The 15,217-nt window shown below is 41.6% G+C and overlaps 2 protein-coding genes across 10 annotated transcripts in view; both read left to right on the top strand.

Annotated features, from left to right (window-relative positions):
* The window catches only part of LOC147021308 (receptor activity-modifying protein 1-like), a 13,400-nt gene extending 1,572 nt beyond the window's left edge, over positions 1 to 11,828 (top strand). For both annotated transcript variants that reach the window (XM_085891144.1, XM_085891145.1), the window contains exons 3-4: positions 2,445 to 2,580; positions 7,683 to 11,828. In XM_085891144.1, the coding sequence (XP_085747270.1) occupies positions 2,445 to 2,580; positions 7,683 to 7,938 (392 nt within the window). In that variant the 3' untranslated portion in view covers positions 7,939 to 11,828. The remainder of the gene's footprint in view (positions 1 to 2,444; positions 2,581 to 7,682) is intronic.
* Positions 11,829 to 14,353: 2,525 nt separating this feature from the next.
* Positions 14,354 to 15,217, top strand: part of LSS (lanosterol synthase) — a 113,693-nt gene continuing 112,829 nt past the window's right edge. For 2 of the 8 annotated variants that reach the window (XM_085891130.1, XM_085891127.1), the window contains exon 1: positions 14,358 to 14,645. In XM_085891130.1, the coding sequence (XP_085747256.1) occupies positions 14,521 to 14,645 (125 nt within the window). In that variant the 5' untranslated portion in view covers positions 14,358 to 14,520. Of the gene's footprint in view, positions 14,646 to 15,217 lie in introns of all 8 variants that reach the window. The other 6 variants (XM_085891132.1, XM_085891128.1, XM_085891131.1 and 3 more) reach the window with 6 other exon arrangements.

The raw sequence follows: 15,217 nt of genomic DNA, 5'->3' as shown, positions 1-15,217 counted from the left end.
GATGAGTATGATGGCTGATCACTATGTTCGTAGCCTAACGTGTACCAAGAAAAACATAACTGGGGTGATTATTCAGTTGACGGTTGAAATTGTTCCAAAAACCCCTCCTACCCCTCCACCTATACCCTTCCCCACATTCTAAACCACATTCCCGAACGGCAAGACGGGCATCCACGACGCCTCCACATCACCACCATGTAACCTTGATACCTTTAACGGGATAGATTCATGGTGTTGGCGATAGTTCGTCTTCTCTTCGCAGAGGACACCATGGGATCTTTAACGTCCATCACCTTATACCAGCAGACAGGATGCCCGGGTTAAGGTCCATCCGAGGGACGGCGCACACATTGATGAATCACCGTGCCTGTGAAACACCTGGATGGCAGTTTAGAGCTGGGTTGAGATTCAAACCCGGGCTCGACAGCTTAGAAGCGACTGTGCATACCTCCTGGGCTAGGCCATGGTTAAACCAGACTCGGTGCTATTATGGTTGGAGCGTCTGCTCTGAATGTAGGAGGTTGGTGGTTGAAACCCCAGCCGAGTCATACCATTTAAAATGGCTCAAGCTGCTTACTTGCTTGATGCTTGGCATTTAAAATGATAGAGCATGGACAATCAACTATTACACAGGCTTTGTTGGCCTAATGACCTCCTACATTGAAGTTCTTTGTAAGGGAATTCTTTTTGTTGATTGATTTATTTATTTATTTTCTTTCGTGCGCCATCCCTCGGATGGACACCAAACAGGGTGTCCTGTCTGCTTGCATTAATTGGTAGATGTTAAAGATTCCATGGTGTCCTTCCTGAAGAGTAGGTGAGTTATTGATGGCACCATGAACAAATTCCAAATTCTTGTCCTGACCTCCTGAGTCGGAGTGTCCACCTGACCAGGATTGTAGCCTCGTAACTGTTTCGGCAGCACCAACGCTCTGCATCGGGCATGGTACATAACGATGATGATGAAGTTTATTATTAATGCTGAGAATTACCAATGATGGAAGCAATCCAATTATAGCATTGAAATCAAAATGTGTCTTCGTGATAACCGATAACAATGATGTATAATACTGGGGCACGTTGAGGAGAAGGAAAACTGGTCGTCAGGTGATGATATTCATGGAATTCACACGACAACATTGTTCCGCACGTGAAGCCGCTTCCACTCAAGGAAGGCCGAGTGAAACTGGCTGGAATTCAGAGGTTTGAAGCCCGACATCAAAGTGAAAGAAAACCAAGGCCACGAAGTCGCTTGTAGCGGGAGAGCAGCGACTACAAGTCCTTTGTCTTGTTTTTTCATCTTGATATTCAGATGATGCTCAAGATCCACTGTATCATGGAGTGGCGACAGACTATTTTATTATGAGTAGCTGTCCCCACACTCCACATACCTTGAGAAGTCCTGACGGTGAGACCAAGGAGCTCCAGATTGCCAAATATTTAATCGACACTCTACGTAGAATAGTGAAACGTATAATAGCAATACTCTTTCGATATATGAAAGAGTTTTGCTATTCTACGTTTTACAACAATATCAGCATTCAAAGCTACAACTAGAAGGGCACTCGGTAGAGCACATACCTCCGCCTGATCCACGAGAACATATCGGGCCCAATACATTTTTGAAATAACATGCTATACAGTACGATATCATATTTTGGCCCTATCTCTCAATGGTGAAGAATCACTTTAAAAATTAAATAATTCTCGTATCCAGATCCAGATTTGGATCTTCACCAAAATCGAATCAATTTGTCCTTGCGACACACACAACATGTCCACAACTTTTTGAGATATCGTGCTACATATCGGTTTCGCCCTATCTCTCAATGGTGAAGAGTCACTTAAATTATCAAATCCGAATCCGGATTTTCACCAAAATCGAATCAATTTGTCCTGGTCCACCACACACCCAACATGTCCACAAATTTTCATCCAGAACCGTCCACAACTTTTTGAGGTATCCTGTACACAGACAAGCAAACGAACAAACAGACAGAAAGGGGTGAAAACATCACCTCCTTCACCTTCGGTGTTGGAGGTAATAATGTATTTCAACGATGGCCTGGAGCCACAGTTACCACCTGAATTAATTCTTCATGTTGTCAAGAGCATCTTAAAAAGTGATCTATCTTGTCTTGTACATAAAGCACATTTGTAAACAAATCTACACAGTATAACATCCAGATGTTCTGCCACCAAACCTGCTGAACATTTGAGCATTACACTATCCCAACCCTGAGTCTTGATCTCTGTAAAATACAAAAAAAAAATATATATATATATAAAACATCACGAGAAAAAACAGAACGTACACTGCAAAAAGTAATTATTGTTTTAGAGAAATTGTCTTTTCGGTATCGTGAGCAACATACATCTTGATCCTGGATGGTCGAACATGACTATGTGTGTGTGTGTGCGTGCGTGCGTGCGTGCGTGTACAGGAATGGCCCTGTGTGTGCCAGCATGCAATGATACTACACTTTGGATTTACATGAAAGAGTATTGCTATCCTACGTTTCACAACGACATCAGCAGATTGAATGAGAGCTTGCACTGCAACTGGACCCTTACTTACAGGTAAAGCAACACTTTCACCCACCGGGTTCGATTGTGCGACGTGTGCAGTACAAAAGCTTTTTGTTTCAATTATTCATGAGGAATAAACTATAAGGAATGCAGACTCAAAGTAGCTTCTGACTTTGATCCAAATGATTGAGTGTTCCCATATCAGAAGAGAAAATGGTCGGTAACTCGGTTTTTTTTTTATACCTCCGCCACCGAAGGTGGATGGAGGTTATGTTTTCACCCTTGTCTGTCCGTTTGTTTGTTTGTCTGTGAACGGGCTATCTCAAAAAGTTGTGGACGGATTCGGACGGAATTTTGTGGAGCGCTTGGGTATGTGAGAAGGATGAAATGATTCGACTTTGTTGAAGATCTGAATCCAGATCTGTGGCAGGAGGCGAGGGGTTGGTGATGGAAGCATAAAATAGTGAGGAACATAGGCAATAGGAGATCTGTGGAGGGGAGAGGGATGGGGTGGGGTATACTGGGTAAACAAGATAGAACTACAGGGACTTTCAGGAAGGAAAACGGGGAATTTGAAAGAGGTGTGTTTGGGGTGGATTAATGGGGGTAGAAAAGATCAAGATTTTGGATGGGGGAAGATATGAGATGGTGGTGAAGAGCTGTTTTGAAGACCTGGAGGGAAGAATGGGAATGAATAGAGTGAGGGAGTTTATTCCAAAGGTGGGGAAAAAGAGGAATGAAAGAGTGAAGGTGAGCAGTGATTCGTGATTTTGGTAGTTTTACCAGAAGGGGGTTGTTGGCAGACCTTGAGCACCCTGCGGAAATGTAGTGGGGACAAATCACAGAGAGAGAGCAAGGGGGCGAGGCTGGAGAGGAGACGGTAGAAGACAGAAAGACCACCAACCAACCTGCGGTGATTGAGTGAGAGGCCAAGGACTCAGCCTCATTGCGGGAGATGCGAATGATCCGAAATGCCTTGGTTTCTACAGCGTGAAGCCGAGAAAGGTGGGAGGCAGGAGCACCACTCCAGAGGGGGGAGCAGTACTCCATCAGACTGCAGATGAAAGCTTTGTAAATGGTTAGAAGCTCAGCTGTGTAAATGGTTCACAGCAAGGAAGGACTTTGCACGATGGAGGATGCCCAGTCGGCGACTGGCTTTGGAGGCTAGCTTGGAGATGTGGCTTTCCCAGGAAAGATCATGGCAGATGGTGACACCTAGAAGCTTGAATGAAAGGACTTCTTCAAGAGGATTGTTGAGAAAGTAGATGGGGGCGGGGGGGGGGGGGTTCCAGACGGTCCTTTCGGAGAGACACAGTGAGAGTGTGAGATTTGTCAGGATTGAAAGACATATTCCAAGTGTTGGACCAGCTTGTGATTTTATCCATGTCTGTAGAGAGTGAAGAGGCTGCTGCTTGCCAATATGAGGGATGACAGATGGTGTGGCAGAGGGTGGAGTCATTAGAGTTAGAGTTTATTTTCCAGGGAGCCTGAGAGATCATTAATGAAAACCAGAAAAAGAACTGGGCCCAGAATGCTACCTTGAGGAACTCCAGCCTGGACAGGAAGAGGCGATGAAAGAACTCCATTGAGGGCCACACGTTGACTGCGAGAGGAGAGGAAGTCTGCGAGCCATGAGTGAAGATGGCTTTGGATTCCATAGGAAGAGAGTTTGGTGAGCAGGGCAGGGTGTCAGACCGTATTGAAAGAATGTGATATGTCGAGGGATATGGCTCTGATTTAATGTCTGGCATTGAGGACCTCCATCCATTGTTGGGAGAGCAGAAGCAGCATATCCAGGGGAGAGTGACCTGGTCTGAAACCAAGTTGATGATCGGAAATCAAGCCATTGGAGAAGAGGAAGGATTTAATGTCTGAAGCGATGATGGATTCCATAACCTTGCTGATGATTGGGAGAAGGCTGATTGGTCTGAAGTTGCAGTGATCTGCTTTTTCACCCTTTTAATGCAATTTTTGCAAGTGATTCTTCACCATTGAGTGATGAGGTTAAAAAACTAAAATATCCCTAAATAAGATAAATTAAAGGTTTTAAGGGTTATAGATAGAAAAAAACTTTTTTTTTGGAAGTTTACCGCCATTGACGTGACGGCTTTCACACCACCTTATTTAACACATTAAATTAGTTATTTGCGCTTGTTGTTTTGTGTCCTTTATGACATCCCAAAAAAACAGGTTCCCGTTTGAAATCATTTTCAATTTTGTTGCTCAGGACGAGATTCCGTCCAATTTGCCAAATTCAGAGCCAAAGTACTGCTTAAACTGCATGTTCGTATTCCAATTCATGTTCGGATTCATATTCTACAGTGTTCAAAATGTAACATGAAATTGAAATTAAGTTGTTCCTCGATCATAAACTGACATCTGTAGACAGACAGACAAAGTCACCCCATTGCTTCACCCCGCTTTTCACTTCGCGCTTGGGGTAACAAAAGTCCTGGTGGAGCCTCACTTCCTCGGCTGGGAGAGTGGCGGAGTTTAGACTGTTGTGCGTGCCTGTGTGATGTTGCGCGAATGATGTGCCTCGAATTTACAAGATCATGGCTACACATGAGGAAATCTGTGGTTTGTGCTCAGCAGGCAGAAGCCTTTTGCAGTACTTACAAGGTTTTTTTTTTTTTGCCCCCATTGGATTTAGTCCGAAACAGGGACTTATGGATTTGGTCTCGATTTTCCATGTCGTGCATGCATGCGTGTGTTTGTGTGTGCATGTGTCTGCAACCATATCTCAGACTTTAAAAAAAAAATTACTGTTACAGGAAACGAGGAGCTGGGTTGGTTGGGTATTGTGATGTCATTAGACAACATGATTTGTTTAAAGGATGTTCAAATTTCAACACCATCACAATGTAGGTAGGGCACTGTTGTAACACAAGCAAACCTTATCCTTTGTAAATCTGGAAGCAATAATACACTTTTAGTAATCGCACCTTCTTTATTTATTGGCTATCTACATATTATATACCCCAAAACGACATTATATTTGCTTCCATCCTCCCCACTCATTCTTATTCCTTCCCCTCCTCAAGATTCCATCAACCTTTTGGAAGCTTTCATGTGTTTCGACGTGAAACTTGTATCAAGGAGCGATACATCTGAATTTTTTTCAAATCGAGTAATATCATAGGCACATATTATTATGACGGTAATGGGAAACCTACATTGATCTTTTGGACATTTTCAGTGTTTGGCTGAGTTGTTATTGTCTGTTGATGTTAGATTGTTGAGATTGATCCAATTTTACATGGTGAAGAAGAAGCTAGGAACTACTCCCACCCCCCCCCCCTTTGCAACCAAGTTCATATGAGGCCCCGCGAGGAGGAGTGATGTAAGCGACATTTTTTAATGATATGATGATGATAGGCTCGGATGATAGGGTAAGGGTTAAAATAGTGCGATGTGGCATTAACTCCAAAATGGCCGATGTGTCTCTTAAATCACTCCTCCTCGTAGCGCCTCATATACATATATATATATGTATATATGTATATATATATATATATATATATATATATATGTGTATATGTATATATATATATATATATATATATATATATATATGTATATATATATGTATATGTGTGTATATATGTATATATATATATATATATGTATATGTGTGTATATATATATATATATATATATGTGTGTATGTATGTATATGTGTATATATGTATATGTGTATATATATATATATGTGTATATATGTGTATATATGTATATGTGTATATATATATATGTGTATATATATATATGTATATGTATATGTATATATATATGTGTATATATATGTATATATATATGTATGTATGTATATATATGTATATATATATATATATATATATATATATATATATATATATATATATATATATATTCGGCTGATAAATCACCTTTCCTTGATCGTTACTGTTACACCGATATTTCTCTGCTGGCTGGAATTAATTGGTTTTTCATTGTTTGCTGAATCCATGCCAGGATGGGAAATGCCCACAATTTGAGTCATTCATAAATCTCACGCAAAACCGCTCTGGTTAAGGTTGTCTTACGTGGGATGTTCAAAAATGTTCCAGCAACTAGTTTCTCAGCCCATTGCGTGCCTCGTTTTGAGAACATCCCGGACACCCTTCGTGCCAAAAGGTACAAGGCATTTGTTACCACAGCTGTCCAAAAGGAGTTCTGGGAGAATTGCTTACTTTGGTGATGCGTCTGATGTTGGTTTTGTCTCGGTCACAGTTTTAATTATTTTCTTTTATTTGTTGTCACGTGCTCGCAAAAAAAGTAATGCTCCCGCAGAGTTCTTTTGACTGATGCCAATGTGCTTAATATGTCCAAAATTTGGCTCTTTCCCCCACCCACCCAATTAGACTATTTTATTTATTTATTTATTCACATGCAGCCTGTGGATGTTTGGTTGCATAATTTTCTGGAGGCATGGATGTGCTGCTGATGCAGTGCCCCTATTACCTGTAAGCTAGTACTCATTTTGCCGACCTCAGAAGGATGACAGGCTGAGTCAAACCTTCCTGGTGTTAATTCAACAGCCCGACGGGCTTGAACTTAAGACCCTAGGATCTTAAGACAGCCACCTTTACCATTAATCCAACTCGACAGGCCTGCTGCACCCATCAGACTGATGTGATCTGTGTGCTCACCACATGTTTCTGCGACCACACATTTGAATACCCGATGTCTTTGTCCTCCATATGAAGTTGTTGAATTTGTCCTAATACCATTGTGCTCGAGTTAGTGACTGCACTACTTCCTATGTATGAGTTTTGAAAAACAGCTGGAAAGCATTTAGGAAGCCTGCTGAAAAATCCTCTCCAAAGGATGATGTCTTTCTTTTTTATTTTTGGGGTGCAGTTCCATGTAATTGGTTAAACTTTAATCCATGGCAGATGTAGTAGTAGTAGTAGTCGTAGTAGTAGTAGTCAGAGAAAATGAAAGGATCTTACTTGTTTCGGTAATATGTGAGTTCGTAACATAATGAGAACCTTGTACAAATATTCATGTTGACAGGCAAGATGGTGATCATTACGATGCTGATAACTTTGCTAAGAGCAAAACATTCCTAATTATGACATTATCATTAATACATCTTCCCTCTTTCTGGGTAATGGTCATGTTAATTACAGGTTCTACAGCAGACTGACGGATTGCACGATAAAGGTGGCAAAGCTTTCTTCTTGCTTCTGGCCCAATGAACATGTCGATCAGTTTTTCATGGAGGTGCACCGGAACTTGCTGGCTGCGTGCTCACCACAGCATTTGTCACTACAAGACCCACCGAATGCCATACTAGCGGTCTTGATCTCGATGCCGATGCTCCTCACTACCATCATGGCTGCTCTCGTGGTCTGGTGCAGCAAAAGGAGTGAGAGTGCAGACTAATATCTGTTCAGTTAAGCAGCTTGTACACTCGGATGGATGAACCTTAATAGTAATACCGTAATAATCTTTTAAACGTATGACCAGACATGACACTGTACATGTTGACACATCCATATGCAAACACAGGCACATAAACACGGGAATTCCTGAGTTCTCGGAGGGCATTGTCTGCATTTTCACTTTGAGATTGGCTGTGGTCGAGGTCGCATTAGACATTTCAAAGTGAGCTATCTTATGGAAGGTCATTACTGATTGGTCGCAAACATCAAAAAGCTGTTTTATACCATTGCAAATACACTTGTTAAAGTGCATTGCAGTGCAATATAAAAGAATGAAGGTAAAAATGACCACATTGAGGCCCGTTACCTCCTGGGTTGTTACGCTCCACGGCAGTTAAATGAAGGACTTCACGGTCTTGCGATTCAAGGTATTCATTAATTTTTTTTGTCATTGCTTTTACCAAGAATGTGCAAAAATAAGAATGAAGATTTATCTGGACCGCTCAACGTCTGTGGTCAGGATAATGGCCTTTCTTCAGGATTTAAATATCCTAATGGCACTAACTGTGATGCCAACAGGCATCGATGATGGAATCACCATTTGCTTGACTTCAGGTTTTATTTACGATCCCCTTTTCAGTTTGAGTGCTTGCTGCTGAAAGGTTCCGGACCAAAAGCATTTTATATTTTCAACTCATGATATTTTTTTTTTTAGTTGGGAGCTGTTGGGGAGGTGTGCATTTGCGTCACTGGGGGTGCACCGAGTGAAGATAGATCTAAAGCAGAGCAGAAGGGAGGAAGGGCGGATGTTTGGAAGAGGGATTGAGTAGGAATGAAATAGTGATATGAGGAACAAGTGAGGGGGGAAGGGATAGAGTAATCTACAAACAAAATTATATTGTGCCGAAATACAGCAGTGAAAATATGTTCGGTGGTTGTGGTCAAACGGACCACCTCTTGGCGAACAAACATTATTACCTTTTGGTGATTCCACTTTTGGGAATGGGGAGACTGAAGAGCTCCAGCCCAGGGAACAGCAATAATTGTCTATACACCACCAAAAGCACGAGTCGTACGTCCCAGGACACGGTTTTAGCTTCTTGTACAACATTTGTTCATGTCATCCATTTATAGGTTTCTCTTCTTTTTCTTTCTTTTTTCCCACGATCTGCATCTGACAATTCACGAATGACAGTAGGTTTATATGGTTTCGTGTGCAGTTCTTCTTTCATTGTGCGACACAACGATGAATACGAAACACCCAACTCCACAGAACATTTCTGTAATGAGTTTTTTTTTTTTTTTTTTCGGAGATCTGAGAACCGATGTTGGAATGTTTTGAGTTCCCAAATCATGATTTTTGGGTCGTCCGCTTGCGCTTGCTGTCGAGTACACTTCCAGTCTGAAATGCCTTTTTTTTGTCCCCAAAGATGAAGATTACATGTTGACAGTCCTGGCTTTCCAAAACACTCAAAGTCTTCTTGCACCTGTTTCATCGTCGTCTTTGTGTTTCTCCTCTCGTCATATAGTACCGCACTACTGCTACCAGCCTCTCTTCCACTGTAAATGGACTGGTGTCTGCCATCTTGGTTTTATGTATTACTTGTCTGAAAAAAAGAAAGAAAACAGTCTAAATACATGGTATAAACAAATCTTGTTTAAGCAGCTAAAACCGTGTCCTGGGACTTATGACTTACCCTGAACAAGAAAACTTTTCCGAAGATCTACATTTTCACCCACAAACCAATAAAAGGTAGTTTAAGGTGCATAGAATGATGACATGAAATGAACTTAAAGAATATGTGAATATGTTTTTAATGCTTCTGTGAACGGTTTTTCGTCGGGGACTCCTTCGTAGTATTCAATTAAATGGATTTGCCACCGATGTGTTCCCCTTGCTGTTAAGTGGAAACGGTTAAGACGATGATTGATAACGCAGGTTAGACGAGCAATTGGAATTCGTGGAAAGATGAATGCTGGTCCACTGAGTTTAGTGTCCACCTTAACCTATCCTGCTATTTCAGGAATCACGAGTATATCCTCCACTGCAACATTCAGCACAAATGTCATTTTATCTGTCGGGTCATCTCGTTTAAAACTTCCATCTTATTGGAGACTTATTTTGAGTTTTTTTTTTTTTAATTTCATTTAAATGATTAACATTGTTTATGTTAAAAAAAAATGTAATCATCATAATAATCCCTGCTATCCTTGTCTAAACTTTCTGATTATCCATATGTACCTTTTATAATTGTTGGTCTGATTAGCTTCACGACCATGTCTGGTACACACCCAGTCCGACGTTGCCAAATATGTTTGGTCTTTTTCATCTACGTTGAGGAGTTGGGAAACGAAGATCAAAGCAACATGAAGGAATAATATTTACAAGGAACTTCAATGCAGGAGGAGGCCATTAGGCCCTTCAAGCCTGCGCTATTGTGCCAGCATCTTGATACCCCACCCGACCATACACCGCCCTCCCCACACCCTAATTGTTGTCTTCCCCTCACTTGTACACCCATATAATTATGTTTCTAAAGAAAATGTCCCACCCTCCAACACATACACAAACACACATGTGTCACGTAAATATATGACCCCGTTGTGTACGCCATAAATACAGGACCTCATAGCAAACTATGCTCATGTAGAATTTACATAAATATGGTGCAAGCAAGGTTTGTTATTCATAAACATTTCTATATTTGTACAACTAGCAAGTTGGCCATGCCTGCTACCAGCCTCTCTTCCTCTATTTACGAGATTCTACAGGTTTAGCACGAGATTCGAAACGGGGGAAGGGATGGAGGCGGAAAAAATGCAAATGGTGTCTTCTATCATTGAGCCGGCTAGCTGGGAGCAACAATTCACAGTTATTGCCACATCTGATGCAATTTAAATGCTCTAATGGTGGCGAGGTGCTCCAATCGAAACGGTTTGTTTGATTATACGTAGCTTTTTGATGACTGGGGTCCGTAATAAAAATTTATATTGGTGTCAAAGCCAATTACCAATTGCGAATTAATATTTCTCCAATTCGTACAACAGATACAACAGCATTATATCATACTAGCAGAGCCTACCCCATCGCTTTGTTGACAGACCAATTGGTCGTTGTGTTTGCCAAAATTTTTGGGTGAGAAGGAAAGGAAGATAAATTTCCCCGTGCTAGAATGCTTCAACCCTCCCCGTCCCTGTCCTGACGTCCCGCTCCCCTCACACATGATGACGGGGTTTGACAGCCCCCTTTGTTTTTTTTTTCTTTTTGGTGGGGGCAGGGGGGGAGGAGGAGGACAAATTTACCCGTGCGAAGAGTGCTTTAATCTCAGTGTTGCTGAGGTTAAAAAGGAAATTGTAATACCCTCCACCACCACCAGGTGGCTCTACATGGTACACATTTACATGGAGAATTTATGCCCAGACCCCCCACACCCCCGCGTGAAACTGCGGCCACATCGCCGATGTTACTCCCCGACACAAAGTTGTCTTTGAACCCCGAGTTTGGAGTTTGTAACTTAAAATATGTGGCCATGTATAAGGAACAGAGAGACAGAGACAGAGACAGAGACAGACAATGGTGTTTATATAAATAGATAATCTGAGGTCGCTTGCAATAATACAAATTGTAGGTGACAATGTAATTAATACAATCTATGTTTAAAGCAGACAGTTTGATATTCGGACATTGTATGAACACAGAAATACCATTTCACATCTTTATGAATGCCAAGTTTGGGCAATGCAAATTAATTTACAATTCCTTTTCGTTATTTCCCATTTGCGAGCAACAAGTGGGACAAACATTGTGTTGTTTGCAAGACAATCATGGTGATTATTCACCCTCCTAACTCCAACGTGCCTTTGTATTGCATTAAAAGTAAACAAACTTGATCCGACTCTTTACTCTTATCTCTGATACTGAGATTGCTGAGCTCACACACTTCTCCTTTGGGGTTATTGTCTTCATCTTTTCTTTGTTTCGTTATTTCCTTTCTTTTTTTTTTATTCCTCTTTTGTCTAGACTTGCTTTGGACAGAATGGTGCACAGGTAGTCACTTGCTTTTAACTGTCGAGTCTGGGTTCGCGATTCCCATCGTTGAATGTGGACCTTTTATTTCCGACTGTTTCTTTTTGTCTTTCCAAATAATGGATTTTGTTCTTTGTAGCATCCTTACATCCATAGTGTCTTCCAGCTTTGAAAAGGACTTTTCGCAAGTTTCATATTGACTGGTATTCCTGTGAACGAAGCCAATAAGGCAGAAACAGCATTTCCTGGGTTCTCTTCCTCTCTTTTCCTCTTTCTCTTTCTCTTTCTCTTTCTCTTTCTCTTTCTCTCTGCCTGATTGGGTGAATTGTGTATCTACCAGTGTTTCCATTCCTTGACTTTTTTTTCACAAGATTTTGGCTATTCGTTGTTCACCTTGGCGTCTTGGTTTTTATATTATCATCGCTTTTCCGAAACCTTGTGAATTCTTGGCTTTTTTCATTGGCTCACCTTGGTATTTATGAAAATGAGGAGTGGTCACATTGGTATCTACTGCTGAGGGAGGTTCTGGAATTGAAGGGCTTAAAGCTCAATTATTGGGTTGTTCCCAAGTTGTGTTCTGTTTTTGACCATTGCATCACTCATTTCATAAACTAAAGGAATTCAAATCTCTTTCCCATTATTATTTTCCCGATGAAGCCATTAATGTAGAAACATATCACTGTTGAACACTGGTTTGAAGTTCTTCCAATCAGTGGCCATTGCACGCTGCTCCTGTTAGTTAGCATCCCTGTGGAGATCTCTTGTTTTTTTTTTCCCCCATTGGTACCCCATGAGCATTATCCACAGAATCAAAATCTAAACAGTTTCTCTGGACTTCCGAGTCACCCCTGGGACTCCCTGGGGGGACACAGTGTTTTTGGCAAAGTAAGGTTCCACTAATGACAAACGGAAATAGCCTTGCACTGAATCCACAGGATGTGTTTGCTTCACCATGAAACCAAGCAATGGAAGCTTAGACCTTGCTGCGAAGATAAATGTAATCAGGAGTGGTGGAGCCATGCTTAGAGTTCATGATTAGACAACAAAACAACAACCAATACTGTACTGTCAAAAAAAACGTGGGTTATAAAACACTTTTTATTACAAATAAACATTATATATATATATATATATATATATATATATATATATATATATATATATATATATATATATATATATATATTTACACTGGGTGTCAAATGATAGGTTTCCTTCATGACCTTGTGTCAGTGGAACTTCTTAAGAGGAACTTGCGAGCGTGGCAAAGCGACGTGAACAGAAATCAAAAAGTTAGTGAATCGAGTAAAAGTAAGTATAGAAACCTCGTGCTCCTTGTGTCACATCATCTTTTCACCCAGATGTTTGAAGATGGTGCCTGGTGTTGGTGCAGTGGTTAGGGCAGCAGCTTGGGATCCAAAAGGTCCTGAGTTCAAGCCCCGTTGGGCCACTGAATTAATACACCAGGGGGTTGACTCAGCCTGTCATCCTTCCGAGGTCGGTGAAGCAAGTACCAGTATACTAGGCCGGTGTATACCCCGGTTAAAATAGGTGTACCATATCCCTGTGTCGTAAGAGGCGACCAGGGTTGCGTCAGGAAGGGCATCCGGCATAAAACCTGTGCCAAATCACTATGCGGATCATACGGATGATCCGCTGTGGCGACCCCTAACGGGAGCAGCCGAAAGAGGAAGAAGTTTGAAGATGATTTATTGGATGTGTCAGGAAGTTTTGCCATGAGTAGTGTACCAAATCTTTCTGATAGGAGGCGTCCATCGAGGAACGATTTATCACCGATGACTTGCAGTATGGGGTGGACACGTTGGTATGTTAGATTGAGATTCCTAACCTGAACTCTTATGTGGTTTGTTCTTATGACAAAGGACATTTGGATTTTAGTCCCTTGCTTTATCAAATTCGAGTGGCTTCTTCCAATCACCGTGAGTCACGAAATGGTTGCAACCATGAGGATTGATGATATAGCATACGTACGGCATGATAGAACAACTTAGGTTGCAATAGAGCATGGTTGAAGGAAGGAGTAGGGAGTTATTGTTAAACGATACATTTTATGACAACCAAAGGACTTGCAGATACCGGACATGGTAAGATGTTCCGCTGCACTTGGGGCCCGGACTCTGTAAACCATCATTTCATTTAAAACTGCAATCTTGCAGAGAGATGCATTGAACATCCACCATGAGGCTCACGAAAGGTTGGGGTCAGGGTGGAACAGGACGCACGTTTCCTAGAAACCTGACCTTTACCCTTGTCTGAGGACTCTTCCTTCCACCAATTGTCCTTGTTCAAATAAACTCATGAGTGGGATATGGATAGTGGGGAGTGTTTCATGGAGGCGATATTAGGTAATATAAGGAGGAGAGGGAGAAAAGGCGGTGAAGATTTCATTGGCAAAGTGTTGTGGTTTCTGAAAGCCATCCTGTTGTAGACATTTGTCACCTTGACTTCGTCACAACAGCATGGTGCAGTAACCAGAGCGTGACAGCGAAACGTGGGGAATGTCATTTCTGGATATTAAGTGAATCGCGTGACTCTATGTACAAAATTTATCTTCGCAGAGAAAACACCTGCGAGGATGACTTCAAGACAGTTCGCATGACGGAAAGGAAACCGCACGGTGTGCAGATCAGGATGAAAACGTCAAGGTGTTATGCCAAGAGGTACCTCCATGATTTATTTATTATCCGAACGCCTTCTGAAGAAAACAGGGGGATATTGTAATCGGCCGTCACATGACCTCCTCCTAAATGGTTGGACAGAAATTCACCAAACTTGGCAGTTAAGATCACCACATGGCAAGAAGGTGCAACAGCAGTCTCACTTTTGGCTCCTTCACCTGGGGCAGGGTCAAAAGATCAAAACCAAAAATGCAATTACGGGCACATTTTAAATGATTTTTTTTAAATGGAACTTTGTATCTGCAATCAACATTGTAACAATTTGTTGCATTTGACCCCCGTTTCATTCCCCAGGGGTGGGGACGGGGTCACAGGGGTCAAAATTAGGAGAAAAAAATTCGCTCAAATTTTGATATTGAGTCATTCCTGGTGGAACTTTTTTGCCATGTTAAAACTTTGCTTTAGGTGGGAAGCGTGGGGATTTGCGATGGCACGTCATCGACTTAGCTCTCGTTATAATTACAATTGGTTGTTCCATAGCAACTGCAGGACCATTTCAATCTCTTTGTGCCATCATGCCAAGGTCAAGTGCCATGCTTCTGGAGAGGAACCCA

Source organism: Eptatretus burgeri, chromosome 8, assembly GCF_056783735.1.
Source record: "Eptatretus burgeri isolate ZD-2024b chromosome 8, Ebu_testis_v1, whole genome shotgun sequence".
Classification (NCBI taxonomy): domain Eukaryota; kingdom Metazoa; phylum Chordata; class Myxini; order Myxiniformes; family Myxinidae; genus Eptatretus; species Eptatretus burgeri.
Note: the sequence above shows the minus strand (reverse complement) of the source record. Positions and strands in the feature narration are given on the sequence as shown.